General features: G+C 36.3%; 1 protein-coding gene and 1 long non-coding RNA gene across 4 annotated transcripts in view; one reads left to right on the forward strand and one right to left on the reverse strand.

The window, feature by feature from the left end:
- The window catches only part of LOC145726382 (phosphatidylinositol-3,5-bisphosphate 3-phosphatase MTMR3), a 45,589-nt gene that overhangs the window by 14,264 nt on the left and 10,737 nt on the right, over positions 1 to 20,588 (forward strand). The window contains exons 9-16 of one of the 3 annotated variants that reach the window (XM_081975422.1): positions 1,567 to 1,806; positions 1,863 to 2,104; positions 2,159 to 2,749; positions 8,647 to 8,766; positions 8,825 to 8,972; positions 9,388 to 9,495; positions 9,589 to 9,669; positions 18,708 to 18,910. In XM_081975422.1, coding sequence (XP_081831548.1) covers positions 1,567 to 1,806; positions 1,863 to 2,104; positions 2,159 to 2,749; positions 8,647 to 8,766; positions 8,825 to 8,972; positions 9,388 to 9,495; positions 9,589 to 9,669; positions 18,708 to 18,910 — 1,733 coding nt within the window. Of the gene's footprint in view, positions 1 to 1,566; positions 1,807 to 1,862; positions 2,105 to 2,158; positions 2,750 to 8,646; positions 8,767 to 8,824; positions 8,973 to 9,387; positions 9,496 to 9,588; positions 9,670 to 18,707; positions 18,911 to 20,588 lie in introns of those variants that run through there. The other 2 variants (XM_081975424.1, XM_081975423.1) reach the window with 2 other exon arrangements.
- The window catches only part of LOC145726409 (uncharacterized), a 215,061-nt gene continuing 211,883 nt past the window's right edge, over positions 17,411 to 20,588 (reverse strand). The window contains exon 3 of the long non-coding RNA XR_014177598.1: positions 17,411 to 17,638. This is a non-coding gene — a long non-coding RNA (uncharacterized LOC145726409). The remainder of the gene's footprint in view (positions 17,639 to 20,588) is intronic.

Genomic DNA, 20,588 nt, shown 5'->3' on the forward strand with positions numbered 1-20,588 from the left:
CTTTGCCAGTTGTATTTCGGTTTATCATTGCAAAAGTATTTATTACCCTTTCTCGGAGAACATCTGCATTTGTAGGAGGTTTAAACTCATAAATCTCATTCTTAGCATGACCTTAAAGATAAAAATCTAAAGGGGATAGGTCTGGGGATCTAGCTCGCCATGGGATTAAACCGTTTAATGCAATGACATTATTTCTAAAATTATCTCCAAGAAAACCCATAACGGGCGCTGTGTTATGCGCAGGACAGCCATCCTGTTGAAACCATAATTTTCTAAAATCAGCTTCATTTGGCACAGTTTCTCGAAGAGCTGGTAAGATCTCAGCTCTCAACAAATCCAAATACCGCCTTCCATTAAGATTATAATCAAATGTAAACGGACCTATTAAACGATTTTCTAAAATGAGAAACATTGCTCAGTTACTTCCACACCAAATATTTAAGCCAAATCTTGTCTGCATCCGTCTTTGAGCAAACTCATGGAGATTCTCTACAGCCCAAAAATGTCTGTTGTGCTTATTAAAAACACCACAATTAGTAATCCTGCTTTCATCAGTCCATACAACAAAATTAGAAAATTCTGGGTCCTCAGTACATTTATTAATGTACCAGTTCGAGAAACGCAGTCTTCTGGGATAATCGGTCTCCAAAAGTCCTTGTACAACTGTTGGCTTATAAGGATGATATCCAGAAGTTTTAAGAACAGTTGATTTTGATATTTTGTCCTACCGTTCTAACAGATGCGGTTGGGTTTTCATTGACGGTTTGCAAAATATTCCGCTTCCGGATTTCATTATGAAGACGGTATGATCCCCTCGGTTTTTCAAAAGCACCGTATTCTAATAAATTAACAACTAAATTTCTAAAGTGGGTCTTGTGAGGTTAGCGTCGTTCTGGATACGTCTCCAAATACTTAATTGAAGTCACGTCTGCGTTTCTGTTGGATTGAAGATACAGTGTCAGCATGTCAAATTTCTCTTCATTTGAATACTTATTTTGTGGCATTTCAATACAAATATTAATTACAACCACGAATGAAAGCTTATCTGTGCAACAGAATAAAAAAAATAAAATAAATATCACTGTCATATTCCACAATGTATTTTGACGGCAAATGACCACCTAAGTCAAAGCCAACATAGAATCAAACTGTTTTTTAGGTTTTTTTAACATAAAAGTACATTTTTTTGTAACATGTAATACATGATTTTAATGCAAAAAGCGTGCTCTTTTTAACTAGATAAAAAAACAACTATGTATAAGCCAAATTTTAAAATTTTTAAAATTATCAAAAATACATTTTGGATATGGTCGTTTTTGCTTTTTCGAAAATAATTCAAAAACGAAGCAAAAATTAAATATTTTTAAAACGGTGTTGGATTGCCTATTAAATTCTCTAAAACTGTCCCCATTTAACCTTTGCAGTAGCTCTTACGGGAAGCGAGATCCTTGTAAAGTGAATCGAAACTTGGACATACTGTATATCACTCCGCGAGAACAGTAAATAATACTCGCTACATTTTAGTAGACAACAATCTATAAACCAAGTTTCCTGTTTAATTTGCAGTGGTTGGACTGCGTTCATCAATTGATGACTCAATTTCCCATTTTCTTCGAGTTTTCCCAAGGATATTTGATCAAACTGGTCCAACACACTTACTCAAATCTGTACGGCACTTTCCTGTGTAATACTCAAAAGCAACGTTCCAGTGGCGTACTTGGAAAAACCTTCTCAGTATGGGAATTTCTAAACGCTCCTAGTTTCAGAAACCATCTCTACGCCCCTAGTACTACTTCGGCGGGCAGAGTAAATAAACTCGCCTTGTCGTATTATGATTTTAAGCTTAACTGTCTTTTGTATAGGTTTTATGGCCGAAAACAAACGTCAGAGATCTACGATTATGGTCGGAAATTTATCTTAATTCGATGGAGGCAAATTTTAGTCCGGAGGAGGGTCCAGGAGGTGCCTGTCCAGGACCACCTCCTACGAATGGTCACTTAAACATGTCAAAAACTAGGTCGTATGGAGATCTGATTAACGCTGACGCTTACCACGGGCTGTACGGTAGTAGAAGGAGCAGCGACCCTAGTGTGAACCGAGAATTGTAATTGTTCCAGTAAAGGTTAGTTGAAATGGTTTAAAAAAAAACATTTTTTAGGAAATTGGTACCTCACGAAGACGCGTCTCTTTTAACCAGCCTTGACAATGACGAAGACAAAACCAATCACTCCGCCCAGATTATACCCAGCATTAATGATTTTCCTTCCAACGATATGGACGATAACGCGGATTGCAATCAAGACTGTATATTTAATCTACACGCAAATCCTGTACCTAATTTGACCGACGATCAGCTAGATGGTCTGAATTTTGACTCGATCAGTTTGCATCCGCGACTAACTGACAGGCTAGAACAGAGTGAAGAAAATGAAGAAGCGACAGGGGAGGATAAGTCTGAAGTGGATTTTTTAGCCGAAACGTGGCGAAAGTGCCGGATAGACGGTTTAGCCGGAAATGGCCACGATCATAAAGAAGAGATTATGGTAGACAATGGGTTTAAGGCTGATGAGGTGTCGGTTGGAGTCAGTAATGATCCGTCTTTAAGTCGGAACGACGAATCGGTTGGAACGAGTAGAGACGGTGAAAGTGATATTTGTAGGTCCGGCTATCAAGTCGGCAAGTTTTTGGATATGGAAAGGTCAGTTGAGACCAGTACCGAAACTCTTGTTTCTGAAAATAACATTCCTGGGTAAGTATATCAGTTTTCTTTAAACTTCTGTTTACCAACATAAAGTTGCAATAGAAAGCAATTGTTCAGACCAAAGACATTAATATACAGGGTGATTCCAAAGTTGGTGCTTTCCTTTCACCTGCGAATAGGGCTTCAAAAAAGTAAGGTTTTTTTTTCTTTGACGCTTTTTCGAAATATGAACAATAACGAAGATACAGGGTGTCAAAGTTTTACTGAGAAAATAAAAATTTAATGATTTTGGCTAAACCACTTGAAGTAATTAGACAAAATTTTGTAGGTGTCAGTAGCTACGTGGAAACGAAATTTTCCAAGAAACAACAATTTTCTTGCGTTTACCAGTAGCGCGCGTATAATTTTTTTAAAACATTTTCGAAAAAAAATATTACCCTACTGGTTTTTTTTCAACATAAAATTTATTATTGAATTCCTTGTTCAATTCTAAAAATAAAACCCCTTCTATTAATTTTTGCTAGGACGCACCGCTTTCGAGTAAAAAAATAAAAACCGTCTTAATACGTGCCTAAAATTAAATGCTGTTTTAATTTAAAATGTCAAATTATTAAAACTTAGTTCAAAGGCGGCTGAAATCTTTTGTTTTTGTTTATGTCTGTTGATAAGGAATAATTTGTAGTTAGTTAAAAATAAAATGTAAGTTATTTTTTATTTTGTTTCTTTTTCAGTAAAACTTTGACACCCTGTATATTCGTTATTGTTCATATTTCGAAAAAACGTCAAAGAAAAAAAAACCTTATTTTTTGAAGCCCTATTCGCAGGTGAAAGGAAAGCACCAACTTTGGAATCACCCTGTACAACGTATATAGACCTGCCCCTATTCTATCAAAGTTTGTGCCAAGATGATATGTCACATTATAAACGGCATTTAACGCATCTTTTACCCCACCAAAATTTGAGCCAATTATGTAGGCAATGTTGCCCGCTTGTGCAACTACGCTGACAAGTAATACACAATTATAAGAGACGAAAGAAAAGACGAAATTAGTCCATGGCGAAAGTCTTACTGTAAAAAACTTTTGTGTGTATTTTTTCAGCACATTTGTTCTGCATATTAATATATACGAGTATTTTAAAATTTACATTGTAAAATATGATTTGGCCTCATAAACTGCGAAAACGTTGTAAGAAACGTGGCAACGGCGCAGAACACGACTATACAAAGCAGACCAATGGGGAAGCTCCTAGCTGGTGGTAGTATTTCTAGTAAATTGCGGCCATGTTGAAAATGCTTTGTTGTGATTTGCATTTTGATGGTTTGACCACGTATTTCCAAATAGTTTGTAAAAATTTCTCAATTTTCAGTAAAAAAATAAATAATATTAGCAATATATTTAACCCTATATGATATAAGATGCACAGTTCAGTTTTCCGCCACTGAATTCCACTCCGGACTATAAGGAGAGAGACAACAACCTAAAACACGTGTTAGCACAGACCCATCCCCACTCGCCGTTTGTTCATTCATTACTTTCGGCTGCAACGGATCGATAAAAAGAGATGTCTGCTTAAAAATTATCTGTATTTATGAATGACTAGGCAGGTCTATCCTAAGATATTAATGTCTTTGGTTCAGACACTCAAAGAACAAGATGAACTAATAGTAATAATAACGTGTCTTTATTGTAATATTACAAAAGGCGAAGTTGTAGTCAAAGACTTCCTATCTTAACCTAAAGATGATTATAATACATTTTTGACACTTGACATTGGTAATATATTTACACAGAATGTCCATGAAAATTGCGGAAAAAATGCTACCAAAAATTGTCTAGACTTAAATACAGGATGTCCAGTAAGCACATGATCAAAAGGGTTCTGTGACATTCTTTAGATCGAAAGGTGACGATTTGACGTAATTGTCATTAGAAAAAAGTGTATGGTTCCAAAGCTATTGATGGTCAAAGTTCTTGAAAAAAAATCTATTTTCGGAAATATTTGGAGAACGTTTCGATGGATTTTAATGAAACTTGCTGTGGGCTTGTCTCTAAGTAAGGCTCATGGTTTGATGAAACAACCACATCCATTTGCCTTTGGCAAGTGCTAAGTTCTTCAGTAACTGGGTTCAAAAATTACCAAAACTTTTTATTTTGTGGCTAAAATTAATTTTTTATTATTTAATCTGATGTATTGGTCCTTTTTCATGGCTTTACTACTCTTGGTAAAATCTTCTAGCATTCATAGTTCTTCCGAAAAAAATGTTTTTTTGTGTCCCCGTGCTAGTTTCCATTTTCCACATTTTTATTGCAAATAACGTAGCTACCAGTTAATTTGATAATTACAAACTAACTATCAAAGTTTTGACGTTGGTAAAAAAAAAACATAATTTTCTATTGAAACTACCAGCCAGATCTCAAAAGCAGAAGTTTCTCAAAAAAATAGAAATTACAACAAATGTTCGATATGCCCACAATTTTCTCGGATGCATAGCTGGATCCTTCAAATGAAATTGAATTGAACCTTGAACCCTCAATATTTCTGCATCATCCCGAATTATATTTCGTTTTATTTCGCCTCGTTCTGCACTCTCTGCACATATTAACTCTTCCTTAGATTCCACAGGAGTAGCGTAGACTTTATTTTTTAAGGCACCCCATAAAAAAATCTAATGGTCGGGGGACCTAGGGGGCCATTCGACAGGAACATCTCTCCCTCTCCTTCCGATCCAATTGTGTGGGAAAGTGTTGTTTAAATTTGAACCACATCTGAGCACGCACATTGAGGGACATCCTCCATTAGATCAGACAAAGTATTCACTAAGAATTTATGATAATTTTTACCATTCAAGCGATGGGGCAGGATATAAGGACCCAAAAGAATGTCTCCGTTGATAGCGGCCCACAAATTTATGCAGAATTCCAGCTGAAATTGGTTAATACGCCTCACATGAGGGTTTTCTTCTGCGTAATGATGGAAATTATGTGAATTAAAAACACCACTTTTAGTAAATCCAGCTTCATCAGTGAATACCAATTTTCTGGTAAAATTTGGGTTACGTGCCCGCGCATTTTCAATAAAGTGGCAGTCTTCTGTCAAAATCGGGTGGAAGAAGCTCCAGAACAGGCGTTGCATGATATGGATGAAGGAGCTGCCGTCTTGTGATACAATTAACTGTACTTTTTGGTACGACAAATTCCAGTGCTAAACGGCGACTACTAATATTTGGGTCTTCAGCGACCCTGTTTAAAACGTCCTCTTCAACAGCAGCATTACGAACTTGAGGACGACCCACACGGTCAACGGCTCTAACACCAAATTGCCCTGTCTCCCGTAAAGTTCTTTCAATCCTTGCAAATGTCCGGTAATCTGGAACTCGTCGATTTGGATATCGCGCAGCTTAGACGCTAACACTCTCACGCAAGTTGTCTCCTTTTTTGCGGAAGAACTATGAATGCTAGAAGATTTTACCAAGAGCAGTATAGCTTTGAAAAAGGACCAATACATCAGATTAAATAATAAAAAATTAATTTTAACGACGAAATAAGAACTTAGCACGTAAACTCCTCAGTAAAGGGTAACTTTTCGTTGAGATTTGGAAGCGAAAAATGCATCATTATTGAATGTTTGTAGAAAAATTATATTATAGCGGTTTCCGGCACCTTCAGCTGCCATGTCTGTCATTATGTTTCGGTCTCACGACTCTCACCTACCAACCAATGTTTGCGATCTGACAAAATTCCCCTTAAAGAAACGCATTTAAGTCAGCACTGAAAACTTACTAACTGCTTTTTGTTTGATAGTTGTGTGCAACATCTGGTGACATCTGTACTCAACTCTATGAGTTAGAAAGTACAGATGGCGTTCCAAAATCTAGGAACAGCACCATTAATGCCGCATCATTCGGTAAACACCGATCTGATTGGTTGAAAATGGTGAGGTTTTGTTTTTTGTTTATCAATCCCAATCCTCTGACCGGTTTCGCCGTATTACGGCTCATCAGAGAGGCTATAGGGCTTGATAACCAAAGAACAAAACCTTCGTTCCAGTATAATCAACTGGATGCCAGAAATGATAGTTGAAAAAAATGATTGTTTCTGATGAAAACCGGCCTTAGCGGACATGTTTACAGTGAGGACGCGTATAGGTTGGAATTTATTTACAATTAAGGGTTTTGTTCTTCCAAAAAACCAAACCCTTAATTTTAAATGAATTTGTTCCAACTTACGCGTCCTCACTGTATAGTTGACACACCATATTCAACAACAGTACCAAACGCTCTCTCATAAGTTTAAAAAGCAAAAATGGACGGCTAAGTACGATTACAATCTGCTAAAAATGCCCCGACATTCAGATTTCATGATCTCGTCACAGTTTACACTATTGATGTCGAATACATTGTACGGCCTTGATTGGATTTCAACTATTATTTTGAAAACTTAGATTTCATTATCAGTAGAGTCCCGGTATTCCAAACTAATTGGGACCGAACTCTATTCGGAATATACACTGTGTGTAAAAAGTCCGGCAACCCTGAATTATTTCGCAAAATATACAACTTATTGAAAAATATCCTATATAAATATTGACGCACTTTAAACGTTTTACCGTTAGGTGACATTCAGGAATATACAGGGTTAGCCACAATATGGCAATGAATTGAGGTTATGTTTTTTCTTATGGAATGACCATGTTTCAATGACATTTTCTGATTCGCTCTCTCATTCTAATCACATTTCATGTAACATGTTGTATGGTTATCTTAAACAGTTTGGCAGCTATTTAATTATTAAAGAAAACTACACTTTTAAATAAGTAAACATTTTTTATTTGATTAAATGCTGAAAATGTGCCCCTTGAACTTTCTGACAATGAGCTAAATTAAAATAAAATTTTTCAATGACGTTTTGTAACATGTCGCGTGTTATAAGGTTGCATTCATCCATAATTCTTCTTCTTAAATCATCTAAATTTGTCGGTTTTGTTGCATATACCTTATTTTTTAAGTGACCCCATAGAAAATAATCTAGAGGCGTCAAATCCGGTGATCTAGGAGGCCACTCTATTGCACCTCTACGACCTATCCAACGGTTAGGAAACACCTCATCCAAGTACGCCCGTACATGTCTTCCAAAATGTGGTGGCGCACCATCCTGTTGAAACCAAGTATGCTGGAAATTCGGTCCGACTATGTTAATAATTGATGGCACAATTTTTTAATTATGTTAAACTGTTCCACGGTTTCAAAATACGTCCTCTGCCTACCGCCAAAACCTCTTATCATAAGCAGAGTTACACGTTCCTTTTCTGTAAGGGACATTGTGTACAAAAAATTATTGACACTACCAGCTAATGTCAAAAATAGGTACCCGCAATCTACTATCAAATGTAACAATCAGGTAAAGGTGAGAATTACTATCGATAAACATGGGATACCATGAAAGCAAATTTGTCTTTAATAATTAAATAGCTGCCAAACTGTTCAAGGTAACCATACAACATGTTACATGAAATGTGATCAGAATGAGAGAGCGAATCAGAAAACGTCATTGAAACATGGTCATTCCATAAGAAAAAACATAACCTCAATTCATTGCCATATTGTGGCTCACCCTGTATATTCCTGAATGTCACCTAACGGTAAAACGTTTAAAGTGCGTCAATATTTATATAGGATATTTTTCAATGAGTTGTATATTTTGCGAAATAATTCAGGGTTGCCGGACTTTTTACACACAGTGTATAACATCCATATTATACCTTTTTTTAGGGGTTTTGTCCATTTTTCCCAAGAACTAAAACATATTTGTGAATAGTGTGAGTGGTTTTCCTAAAAAGTAAATTTCCGAACGGTGCTCGAAATAGGCGGATTTTTAAAATAGCGGGGTTGGATTAGCGGGGCTCTATTGTCATATTGTCCCTAACAAAAAGCAACTTTATTTCAGTTCTTCGCCCAAAGAATATAACGGCTTCGAGAAAATTCGAACTCCCGTAGATACAGTAGACTCTTCAGAGAACTGTGCAGCATGTGATCAAAATGAGAAATCCAACAATGTAGATTACAGGTAGTCTTCTGATTCAGCGTAAAAGCTAGATGCAGCAATTATTATTGAAATCTTTTAGTTCCTTCGATCAAACGAACGGTTGGAGCGGAGCTTATATGCACAGATTTAGAAGGCGTATCAGTAGTTGTCTATTGGGAGAGGATGGTTTAGTGCCTGTACGGTCTCCGGTTCAGGAGCGCCTTGATCAAATTATGGAAGAATATAAGGTGAGTCTAAATGTTTTCATTGAGGTATTTTATGTTTGGCGTCTTATTACCATCCATGTTTGTCCAGTCTCTTATGTTTCTTAGCCAGGACTTTTTCTTTCTCCCTATGCCTCGTTTAACTTTAATTTTTCCCTCCACAAAGTCCACTAGTCCTTTGAAATTACTCAAATCGGACAAATGTTTATCTGAAAGTTTTTTCTTAAAATGACCTAACGTTTCATCTGTCTAAGTTTGGAGCTGAGCTAAAAAATCACCTTGTAGAATTTGTATTTAACTGCCTTTATTTTAAAAATGTGAACTCGGTCTGGTTTTCCATTTAAACACTTCACGATAGTCGAACACTGACACATATTGATTTGTGATTCAATTGAAAATGCTACAGTAATAAACTCTGATTTTGATGTGTTACTTTCAGAGAAAAGTCGAGTTGCTAGAGCGAGAATTGCACGCCTCAAGGCAAGTTTTACTGAAACAAGCCTGTCATCGATGTCTTAACGGTGATGCAGAACGACACGACGATAACGTAAGTGCATATTTGGTTAATGGTTTTTGTTTTTATTAGATCAGAACCAACATTTTTTTAATACTTCAGATCGGTGTTTTATTTTTTGTTTAGTGCAGTGTTAAAAGTACATCGTCAAGCAGGAGTTCTTGTTCGTTACGAATCGGTCTATCGTCGTCGCGACAGGAAAATCCCGTAAGGTTTTCCTTGTTTTGAGTTTTTTTTTACGTTACTAATATTGTAAATTGTGGTTAAGTCAGTGGCGGCTCGTTTCGAAAGTTATTCTTTCTTAAGTGACATCCTGTAGTCATGATGTTTAGACCCGGTTGTACAATCACTGTTCAAAGACCGGTTCAGTTGAATTTTTCTGTATGAAATGCATTGCTGTCAGTGTGACGCTCCTAACTTGAACACTGTTGTACAACTGGGCCTTAATCAATACATTCAGGAATGAGCTATTTTTTAGAGCTATCAGAGTCCATATTGTATGAACTGGCTCACATTTGATAACATTTTTTAGAGCCTTTTTGTTTATTTATTTTGGGGGCGCTAACTCTTAAGTTTTCTCATAAAAAGAGGTCGTCTACCATAGTGGAATATAAGGTTTTAAAATTTGTGCATTAAAAGGGGCTATGCACGTTTGGTATTTCAATATTACATCGCTAGTGATTTTATAAAAAGTTTCAAAATAAAGTTAAAATAAAATAGATCAATAATAGTAATGAAAACAATATACAGGGTGGACCATAAGTAATGGGACATAGAGCTACAGCATATTCCTGACATCAAAATAATACGATTTAGCGAAATTGTTCTATACCGAAAATTAATATTAAGAAAGATACAGGGTGTGAAAGTTGAAATTTTATTTTTGTTTTTTTATCATATCTTCACGGTCGTTTGATATAAATTACTGAAAGTTGGTATAAAGGGGTTTTGGCAGGCGTTAAATACGATGCTTTCATTTGTTTTGTAGTAGCTGATAGGGGGCGCTAGCTGCAACCATATCCGTTCCTTCAAGAGACTCTAACTTTTTTTTACGGAACTGAAACGACCATATGCTCTCAAAACATGATTCTAAGATGTTTTCTATGTAAAAAAGGTATACTTGTTGTAAGTCTTAAAAGTTGACTGTTTTCGAGTTATTTAATGTTTTATTATTGCATGCATTGTCGTATGTTAATACGATATGTGCTGTATACCCTTAAGTTACACACATAACAGTTTCTGTATGTAAATTTGACCGTTTAAAAAATGTTTGTAAACTTTAAAATAAAGCTAGTTGTTATGAACGCCCTTTTTGTTTTTGTATCAAATCCTACTTAGACTACAACAAGTATACCTTTTTTATGTAGAAAACATCTTAGAATCATATTTTGAAGTCATATGGCCGTTTCAGTTCCGTAAAAAAAAGTTTGAGCCTCTTGAAGGGACGGAGATGGTTACTGCTAGCGCCCCCTATCAGCTACTACAAAACAAATGAAAGCATCGTATTTTACGCCTGCCAAAACACCTTTATACCAACTTTCAGTAATTTATATCAAAAGACCGTGAAGATATGACAAAAAAGCTAAAAAAAAATTTCAACTTTCACACCCTGTATCTTTCTTAATATTAACTTTCGGTATAGGACAATTCAGCTAAATCGTATTATTTTGATGTCAGGAATATGCTGTAGCTCTATGTCCCATTACTTATGGTCCACCCTGTATAATAAAATAAATTCATTAATAGTTAAAATAAGGCGGGAACGGTCCCCTATAACAATTTAGTAAATTACTTATTTTACAACTATAAAAATATCTTTTTTCCGGCAAAAGTTAACTTACTAAACTAGAAATGGCTCAAGGTAATTTTCTCCACGAAGCTTGAAAATTATATTCAAATCAACGTTGCCAAAGTCAAAACTTGAAGTGAAGAACGAGAACTTGAACGTGAACTGAAGTTTTCTGAAAGCTACTGAAACTTTCTGAAAGGTTTTGACACTTCCTGAAAGTTTCTGACACTTTCTGTAAGCTGCTAAAACTTTCTGGAAGTTTTGGAGGCTTTCTGGAAGCTTTTGAGACTTTCAGAAAGCTTCTGGTTTTCTTGGAGTTTTTCTTGGAGCTTCTGACACTTTCTGAAAGCTTCTGATACTTTCTGGAAGCTTCTAGGACATTCTGGAAGGTTTCAAAAACTTCTATAACAATTACAACTGATTTAATGCATATTTTTCACTGAATTTCATCAGGCAACGTCGAAAAACTCAAGCAGCGATTATTTCCTGTGGTTGTAGAAACGTGGGTCACTTTGACGAACTGAACTGGCTGTGACGTTTAGTGACAGTCCTATATCAGCTGTCAAAACTCACTAAACAGTGCCGTGAAACGTAAAATTGAGAAATTAAAAATAGTCGCTCCTTTTTAATGAATCACGCTTCAAATTGTTATTCGTACTTCGTTACTCTGTGAAGTTAAATTTAGCAGTTGTGACTTTAAATGACAATTTAAGACGTTCAATTTGACAGTTATGACACTTAATAACACTTTACAGCGTGGCTTATAGTCAGGTGACACTTGTTAAAACTATTAAAACTCATTCAGCAGTGATATGAACTAACTTTGACATTAGTAAGGCTAAGTGAGACTTTGATATGTTTCTTAGGTCACCTGACAACTGTCAACTGTCAAATCTCATTCGGCTTTAACATTATTAACTTAACGTTGTATTTCTTTGATAAATCTACTTGCAAATTATAGCTCCATAGAGTTAAATTTAACAGTTGTGACATTGACAGACACTTTTATATGTTTTTTTACGTCACCTGTCAAAAATCAGGCGGCTGTGACGCGAAATTACCAATCCTAAATAGTTTTACCGCTTGGATAAATCACACTGCACATTGTATTTCTAGTTCTATGGAGCGAAATTTGACAGTTGTGACGTTTAGTGACGTATGTATCAAAGTGTTCCTTGACTTCAAATTGACAAATTTTGACTCCATGGAACTGTATTGGAACACAATATACAGTGTAATTCCTTAAGGGAACACATCTATTTGGCATTATACAGGGTGATTCCAAAGTTGGTGCTTTCCTTTCACCTATGAATCGGGCTCTTTTGACCTCTTCTTCTTAAGGTGCCTATTCGTTTCGAATGTTGGCTACTAGCATGGCTATTCTGATCTTCTTGACTGCTGCTTTGAAAAGTCCTGTGGTGGTAAGAGAGAACCATTTTCTCAGGTTTTGAAGCCATGAAATTCTCCTCCGTCCTGGGCCTCTTTTCCCAAAAATCTTACCCTGCAGAATAAGCTGCAACAGATTGTATCGTTGTTCGTTGCGCATAACGTGACCTAAATACTCCAGTTTCCGCTTTACGTTGTTTATAATTTCACGTTCCTTGCCCATTCTGCGAAGAACCGCATCATTGGTGATTCTATCAACCCAGGAAATTTTCAGGATACGCCTATAGCACCACATCTCAAAAGCCTCCAGTTTTTTCGTAGACGCCTCTGTCAATGTCCAGGATTCAACTCCGTAAAGGAGAACCGTGAACACGTAGCATCAAAGCAGACGGATTTTAGTTTTTAGTGGTATAGAGTGACTTTTAAAAATGTTGTTCATTTTAGTGAATGCTGATCTGGCCTTTTCTATTCTCTGTCTGATTTCAACTGAGTGATCCCATCTGTCATTAACATTCGTTCCAAGGTAAACGTAGTTTGAGACGCGAATTACTGGTTGTTGATTAACTAGTAGTTGTCCAGGTGGTATGTTATTCTTGCTGATAACCATATATTTCGTTTTTTTGAAAGTCAAGGCCATACTCTTTGCTGAAGTTTGCGATACGTGTAATTTCTTTTGACGCTTTTTCGAAATATGAACAATAACGAAGATACAGAGTGTCAAAATTTTACTGAAAAAAAAACAAAATATAAAATAACTTAAATTTAATTTTAACTAACTACAGGTTATTCTTTATCAACAGACATAAACGTAAACAAAAGATTTCAGCCGCCTTTGAACTAAGTTTTAATAATTTGACATTTCAAATTAAGACAGCATTTAATTTTAGACACGCATTAAGATGGTTTTTATTTTTTTACTCGAAAGCGGTGCGTCGTAGCAAAAAATAATAAAAGCGGGTTTATTTTTAGAATTGAACAAGGAATTCAATAATAAATTTTATGTTGAAAAAAAACTAGTAGGGTAATATATTTTTTCGAAAATGTTTTTAAAAAATTATACGCGCGCCACTGCTAAACGCAAAAAAATTGTTGTTTCTTGGAAAATTTCCTTTCCACGTAGCTACTGACACCTACAACACTACCATTTTGTTTAATTACTTCAAGTGGTTTGGTCAAAATCATAAATTTTTTATTTTTTCAGTAGAACTTTGACACCCTGTATCTTCGTTATTGTTCATATTTCGAAAAAGCGTTAAAGGAAAAAAAAACCTTATTTTTTGAAGCCCTATTCGCAGGTGAAAGGAAAGCACCAACTTTGGAATCACCCTGTATACATTCAGGTCACTGGGGAATGAGTTTTACAGTTATGACAGCTGTCACGTGACGTAAGAAAAGTATAAAAGTGCTTCTTAACATAAGAACTGTCAAATTTGGCTCTGTGGTGCTGTAAAGGCTATTGTATTGTATAATTGTCTTGGTGTTTTATCCAAAAATAAATTTCTCAGAATTTTCCATCTGTAATCAAACACAAATTTTTATAAAATTTAATATAAAACAAAACCTACAATTTCAATTCTGTCTTTTTTTATCTTTTTCTTGATGTTTGGTCAAAATTCACATTAGACATCCACGCGTATTCCGTCTCACTCAATTCACTATCAACAGAAGAGGAATACTGCACCTGGCACTTTCTACGTCACATCTATATGGTGTACTAAATAAGTACCTTTTCGCAAAGAAATATTTCGTTTTTAAGATAGAAAAGAAGATGTCCATTATTTTTCTAGAGTACTACTAATTACTGCTTAGAAACTTTTTTTGGTTAAGGACCTCTTTTTGTAATTCCTATGGTATTTGTCTATTTTTTTATCTGATGCAGATTTCGAACTTTCTCTAAAAATTTGAGAAAAAAAACTACCTTGAATCAGACTTTAAATGTTTTTTTTTTACGTTAAAAAGTAACTTTTTACGGTAGAACCCACTCGCGGTAGAGCGCTATTCCAGGGATCTTTTTAAAGCCAATAGTTTTGACAGGGACATCTGTCAAAACTATTGACACAAATAACAAGCTAAACATGCAAGTTCCTGTACCGTAATAATAGTCGAATTTACGGAAGAATCTATTGTTTTAAACGTGTCATTTAAATATTACATTTTAGGTACTTTTTTAAATCTGTCAGTAAATTGTAAATATGTACTACTCTACAGGTTTTGTCCACTTTTCTTCACTAGGACTGTTTAAGTGTTAATTTAAGGTTGATTACGTGCTATGAACTTCTACGAGCCACCACTTTGATATAGGCCGAGCATGAATTTGTCCCTAATAACTTAGTTATAATGTGAATGTGATACATAGTTTGAATACTGATTGCTGCAAGCTTGTTTGTTTTATGTGTGTGTTTTAATATACAGCAAACAGTACTGAAGTCTAATGGAAGATTTGAGTTAATAAAATATATTCAAAATAAATTAACATTTTCAATAGTAATTTGGTAATCACCCTACGTCTAGGGGTTTGGCGAAAACATGTTATAATATAAGAAATAAAAAAGCAATTAGCAAGGAAAAACTACTTCATGATAAAACTTAAGAATTAAGCTTTAAAGAATAGGTAGAAAGGTTTTTTAATAGATGTTAGTTACAATTATTTTTTGGTTTGCAAAATTAACATACAAAGTTAAATATCTCAGAAAAGGTACATAACATACACCTAGAATTAAACCTCAAAAAAGGTTAAAATAATAAATAATAACACACATATATACACAACGTGCTCTGATCGTTTTCTGAGCCCTACTTTAGGTTTTTAAAAGTTTTCAAACGTTTTCAAGCTTAGTTTTTGGGTGAAATTTATTGAAATCCATCCATCCATCTTGTGGAGGATTACGAGTGTTTTAATTGCTCTCACATATCCTAAAAATGTTTCTAACCATCTCCGAGGCACTTAATTGGTTACTTCCAGAGACAGGTCAACACAAACACCTAAAAATTGGTCGGTGGGTTAAAACATTCTATTTTAACTCATGTATTGGAACTTATATCTGTATTGGAACTATTTAATCGAATCTATAACCCAGGCGAATAACCCGCCAAATGGTTAACATCGAATTTTGTCCACTTGCCGAAAAAGAACAATGCAACAAAATGTGAGGACCACAGACTAATCAGCCTCATGAGTCACACATTGAAGATATTTCTTAAGATTATCCACTACAGAATATCAATAAAGTGCGAAAGAAACATCGGATCCACACAATTTGGATTCAGACGAGATTTAGGCACGAGAGAAGCATTAGTTGCGACTCAAGTACTGATTCAGAACTGCAACGATCAGAGAAAGGACATAATGCTGTGTTTCATCGATTATGAAAAGGCGTTCGACAGAGTCCAACATCATAAACTGATCCAAATCCTAAATAGATCGGACATAGACCAAAAAGACATCCGCTACATTCAAAGCCTATACTGGAACCAAATGGCTGAAGTCAGAGTTGGTAACGATCTCACAGAAGCAAGACCAATTTGTAGAAGGGTCAGACAAGGGTTCTCTCCCCACTTCTCTTCAATTTATATTCTGAAGCCATCTTTCAGGAAGCCCTCTAAGAACGCAACGTGGGCGTTAAGGTGAATGGTGTATAGGTCAACAATATTCGTTATGCGGACGACACAGTTCTAATTGCAGATAACATGGAGGATTTGCGGGATATGCTTGAGACTGTCGGGGAATGCAGTAAGAACATGGGCCTCAATATGTACACCAAAACGACTAAAATCATAATCATTACTCGAAAGCCACAAGAATTTTAAAACTCAAGCCTAACATATGAGAATCAACCAATAGAGCGAGTAAATGAATTTAAATATCTAGGAACTGTGTGAAAACTGGGAATCAGACACAGAAATCAGATGCCGGATTGAAAATGACCGCAGTGCGTTCATGAAATTAAAAAAGTGTTCACCAATACTGATTTCGATCTTGGCTTGAGAATTAGATTTGTCAGTGTTGCTTTATGGCATGGAGAAATGGACACTGAAGGTGAGCACTATGAACAAGCTGGAAGCCTTCGAGATGTGGGTCTATAGGCTATATTCTTCCATGGACTGCAAGAAGAACCAACGATTAGGTCTTGAGAATATTTAATAAAGACCGCAAACTGTTAGACACCATTAAACGTCGAAAAACAGCATACTTAGGCCACGTAATACGCAACGAGAGGTACCAATTCCGGCAATTGATAATTGAGAGAAAGAGAGGAATCGGCAGGAAAAAGATGTCATGGCTCCGCAACGTTACGCAGTGGACAAGACTGAGAACAATGCAAGAACTAATGCATACCATACGTAATAAGGAAGAGTGGACAAATGTGATCTCAAACATCCATTAATAGACACGCAGCAGCAGAAGAAGAAGATTGGAACTTACCTAGTCGTTCTTAGGAGTATCAGATTAAAGTGCACTATTTCTCTACAGGAGACATGTTTATCCTAAATTCCTTTAGTTTTCCGACCATGAAACACGAACAAATGCAAAATCTTTAAAAACGAATACGAATAACCACCGAAAAAACTCTACAAAGAACATACACGAAATTTTAAGACATCGCTTACCGTGATTGTTACCGTGTGTAAACAAGACGGTTTTGTTGTGTTTTCTTCAACCTCAAAAGTATAGTCGGATTTTTACCTTTTGAGAATGACGTCATCTTTTTACATCTTTGTTTCTCGCATATCAAACATGTGAAATAAACAATTTTAACAAAAAAGGCACGTTATTAATTTTGTCATCCTGTCAAATTAAAAACGTTGACATTTACTGTCCATTTGATATAAACAAATATCAAAGGTATAAAAATGCTGTGCTACAATGAGCAAGCCCAAATGCTAATTCTAAATGTGCTGCTTTTTTTCGAGTACGAAAAGAAACAGTTTCCAGATGTCATCCCAATTGATCATCAGTCACTTCTAAACACACTAATTTTTCAAAGCATTTGTAGGTTAAAACTTGTAATCTAATTCCAGACATGCGTGTTTTTTCACCTGCATGACGTCATTCTCAAAGGGTAAAAATTTGACTATACCTTAATGTAAATACACCTGCGTACAGCACCCTCTGCCGGCCTCTGAATGAGAGACAACCTAATTTATCTGTCTCTGTCAAGTGAAGTACAGTAGAAGGCAATAAATCGGCCGATGCACGTCATTGACGTTTAACGCGTCACATTGCCAGATGTTTAGTTTTTTCATTAAAACCCAAACTTTACATAAATTTTGTTTTTATTTACTTCTTATATAGAAGTTGACGCAATTTTTTAACAGAGAATATTGAATAACAATATTAGTCAATATTGAGTTTTTTTTGTCTCTCTCTGTAAGCAGTTTTTAGTCAAGTCATCAACAACAAAAGCAAAAACAGGAAACGGTCAACTAGCAATCTGGCAACAACGCACACAACTCGTTAAACGTCGAGATCGAGAAGGTCACGTTTGTGTCAGAATTGCGTTCAGGTAATAAGCGCGTGTTAGAAAGAGAGCGCTACAGGTCGCAACTAATCGCTAAGCAAAACGAATGCATTTTCAAAACGTCAAACTCACTGATGACGTGCATCGCTCCCATTAGTGCCCTGGACCATATATTTCATATGTCATATGTCTTAATAGTATAGTATCTGCAAAAGGTTCAAAAGTTACTAAATGCATGTTATTTCGTCCTTCGATTCAATTTATTTTATTTTCTTGTATTTATTTTTGATTATGGCGCATTTATAAAATTTTGAGAACTTTAGGTAGAATCTTACAGGGGGGACTTGATAGAGCTAAATAATTGTCTGTTAGAATGTTTGATTAAAACGGTTGACTTATTTCGTTGCCTGCTAGTTTATGTCATTTAATGTCTCTAAGCCAAAAAATATGATAGACCGCGCCCGAAGTGTTTGAAGAGCTAATGAACAGGAATACTAACTAAAACACCTGAGTTCAGTTGTTTTGCTGTCTATCGGGTATATTGCCCTAATTTTGAAACTCTTGTTACACGATTTTACTTTTGATTTTTAATGTAGTTTTATTGGTTGCAGTACTCGGTCGTGGAGTCATTGAACAGCGCGGGCGAAGGTCCAATCTCAGCAGGTGAATCTTTACGATCCGATTTGTCTTGGGTGGATGTCGAGGAAAGTTCTGTCGAGTGTCAGGGCACTCTTTGGGTTCCGGATCACGCCGCCAGCCGATGCACTGGCTGTCGGACTGAATTTTGGCTCGGAAGGCGTCGACACCATTGTAGGTGAGTTATCAATACATTTGCTAACATTTAACATGCTATATTAATGCTCGATTTATAAACTTACTCCCGTTGTTCGTGTGACAAACTGATGACTAAAAAGGGTATGAAAGGTCTTCCTAACTAACTTCTTACACAAAATGATCGCTACATAACAAGTTAAACTTAAAGTTGATCGTCTCGATCATCAACTTGACCATCTTTGGGTGGCCGGTATAAACCTCTTTCATTTTCGCTTGAGGTCCACGCTCTATCTTGTAGCCAACATCGTTGAATCGCTTAATGATGGACCCCCGATGATTTTTCTTTCTTCCAAGCTGGATTATACAACCAAACTCGGTCACCAACTTGATAGTTGATAGTTATGTACCGTGAGTGGGCATATTCTGCCTTCCACCGCGACCGCAGGTATATTGTGGCTCACACATAAGTTAAAGCTCATCCAGAATACTCGACTCCCTGAGGAACCGAATAACTGCTCTGGATGAGAGGTTGTCCAGGTCTCCTGGGCGTACATCCGCCCGTTCAAATATGGACGACCTGGAGTTGGCCAGAGCCGGACAGCGGCACAGTAGGTGCGCGACCGACTCGTCCTCTTCCATACACCAGCGGCATTCGGCGTCTTCCGCCAGGCCTATCCGGTGCATGTGAGCCCTTGGCTGACAGTGACCGGTGTACAGCGCCGTCATTGCCCTCAGGTGTGGTCTGCTGAGTTGCAGGAGATTGTTGGTCCTGTTCTTAGAGGGCTCCCTAATAAACTCCGTGGAGTGAGCCAACTCTGTAGTTCTCAGCCATAGGTCAGAGTGTTCCTGATAACACCACTCCCTGATGATTTTCTTTGCTTCACCGTGCGCCATACCGAGTGCCGGTTCTGGGCCGATGTAGGCCGCCTCCGAATTCTGCTCAGCCAGTTCGTCGGCTTTGGCATTCCCTGTGAAGTAGGTCACCAACTTAGAATCAGCTGCTATTTGCCCCCGCATCGTATTTGATAATAATAATAACAGTCTTTATTTCAAATTGTGATTAGGATATAGTACAATGTACATTATCAACTAATACAAAAGAAATAGCGTCATGGTAAACTATGTACACCTTGCTTTTTTATGCACGAGGTTAAAGAGCATTTAAACTTACCTAGTTCCGCAGAGTTTTACTTTTCAACTCCTAGCGGTTTTTTCATAAGAGCGAAATAAAATAAATTTTATGAAGGAAAATTAAATTAAAGGTGATACTTATTAAAGTTAAAGGTTATTTGTCATAAGTTGAAAAAAAAATAGTAAAATGCCACACTTAACAGAAACATCGAATTGAAATACTAGTGATGCTAGGATACGGAGATAGAATGAGGTCTCAGCAAGAAGTGGTTTATTTATTTAGAGAAAAATATCCTGATTTTCCACCATTAAGCCAAAGTATTTTAAGTAAAATTGAAAAGCGCTTTAGAGAAAATGGACATGTTACGCCTGTAGCTACTAAGAGGCGTTAAGCATTGAACAACGACACTAAACTGAATATTTTATTATCAGTCCAAGATAATCCGACGACCGGTTCAAGAAATATAGCAGCAGAAAACAAAATATTGCAAAAATCGGTACTAAGGGTCCTTAAAGAACATCGGTATTACCCCTACAAAATACATCAGCTCCAGGAATTAACAGAAGGTGATCCCGACAGAAGGCTA

This window comes from Ips typographus, linkage group LG3 (genome assembly GCF_016097725.1).
Source record: "Ips typographus isolate SLU linkage group LG3, UJ_Ityp_2.0, whole genome shotgun sequence".
In the NCBI taxonomy this organism is placed as follows: domain Eukaryota; kingdom Metazoa; phylum Arthropoda; class Insecta; order Coleoptera; family Curculionidae; genus Ips; species Ips typographus.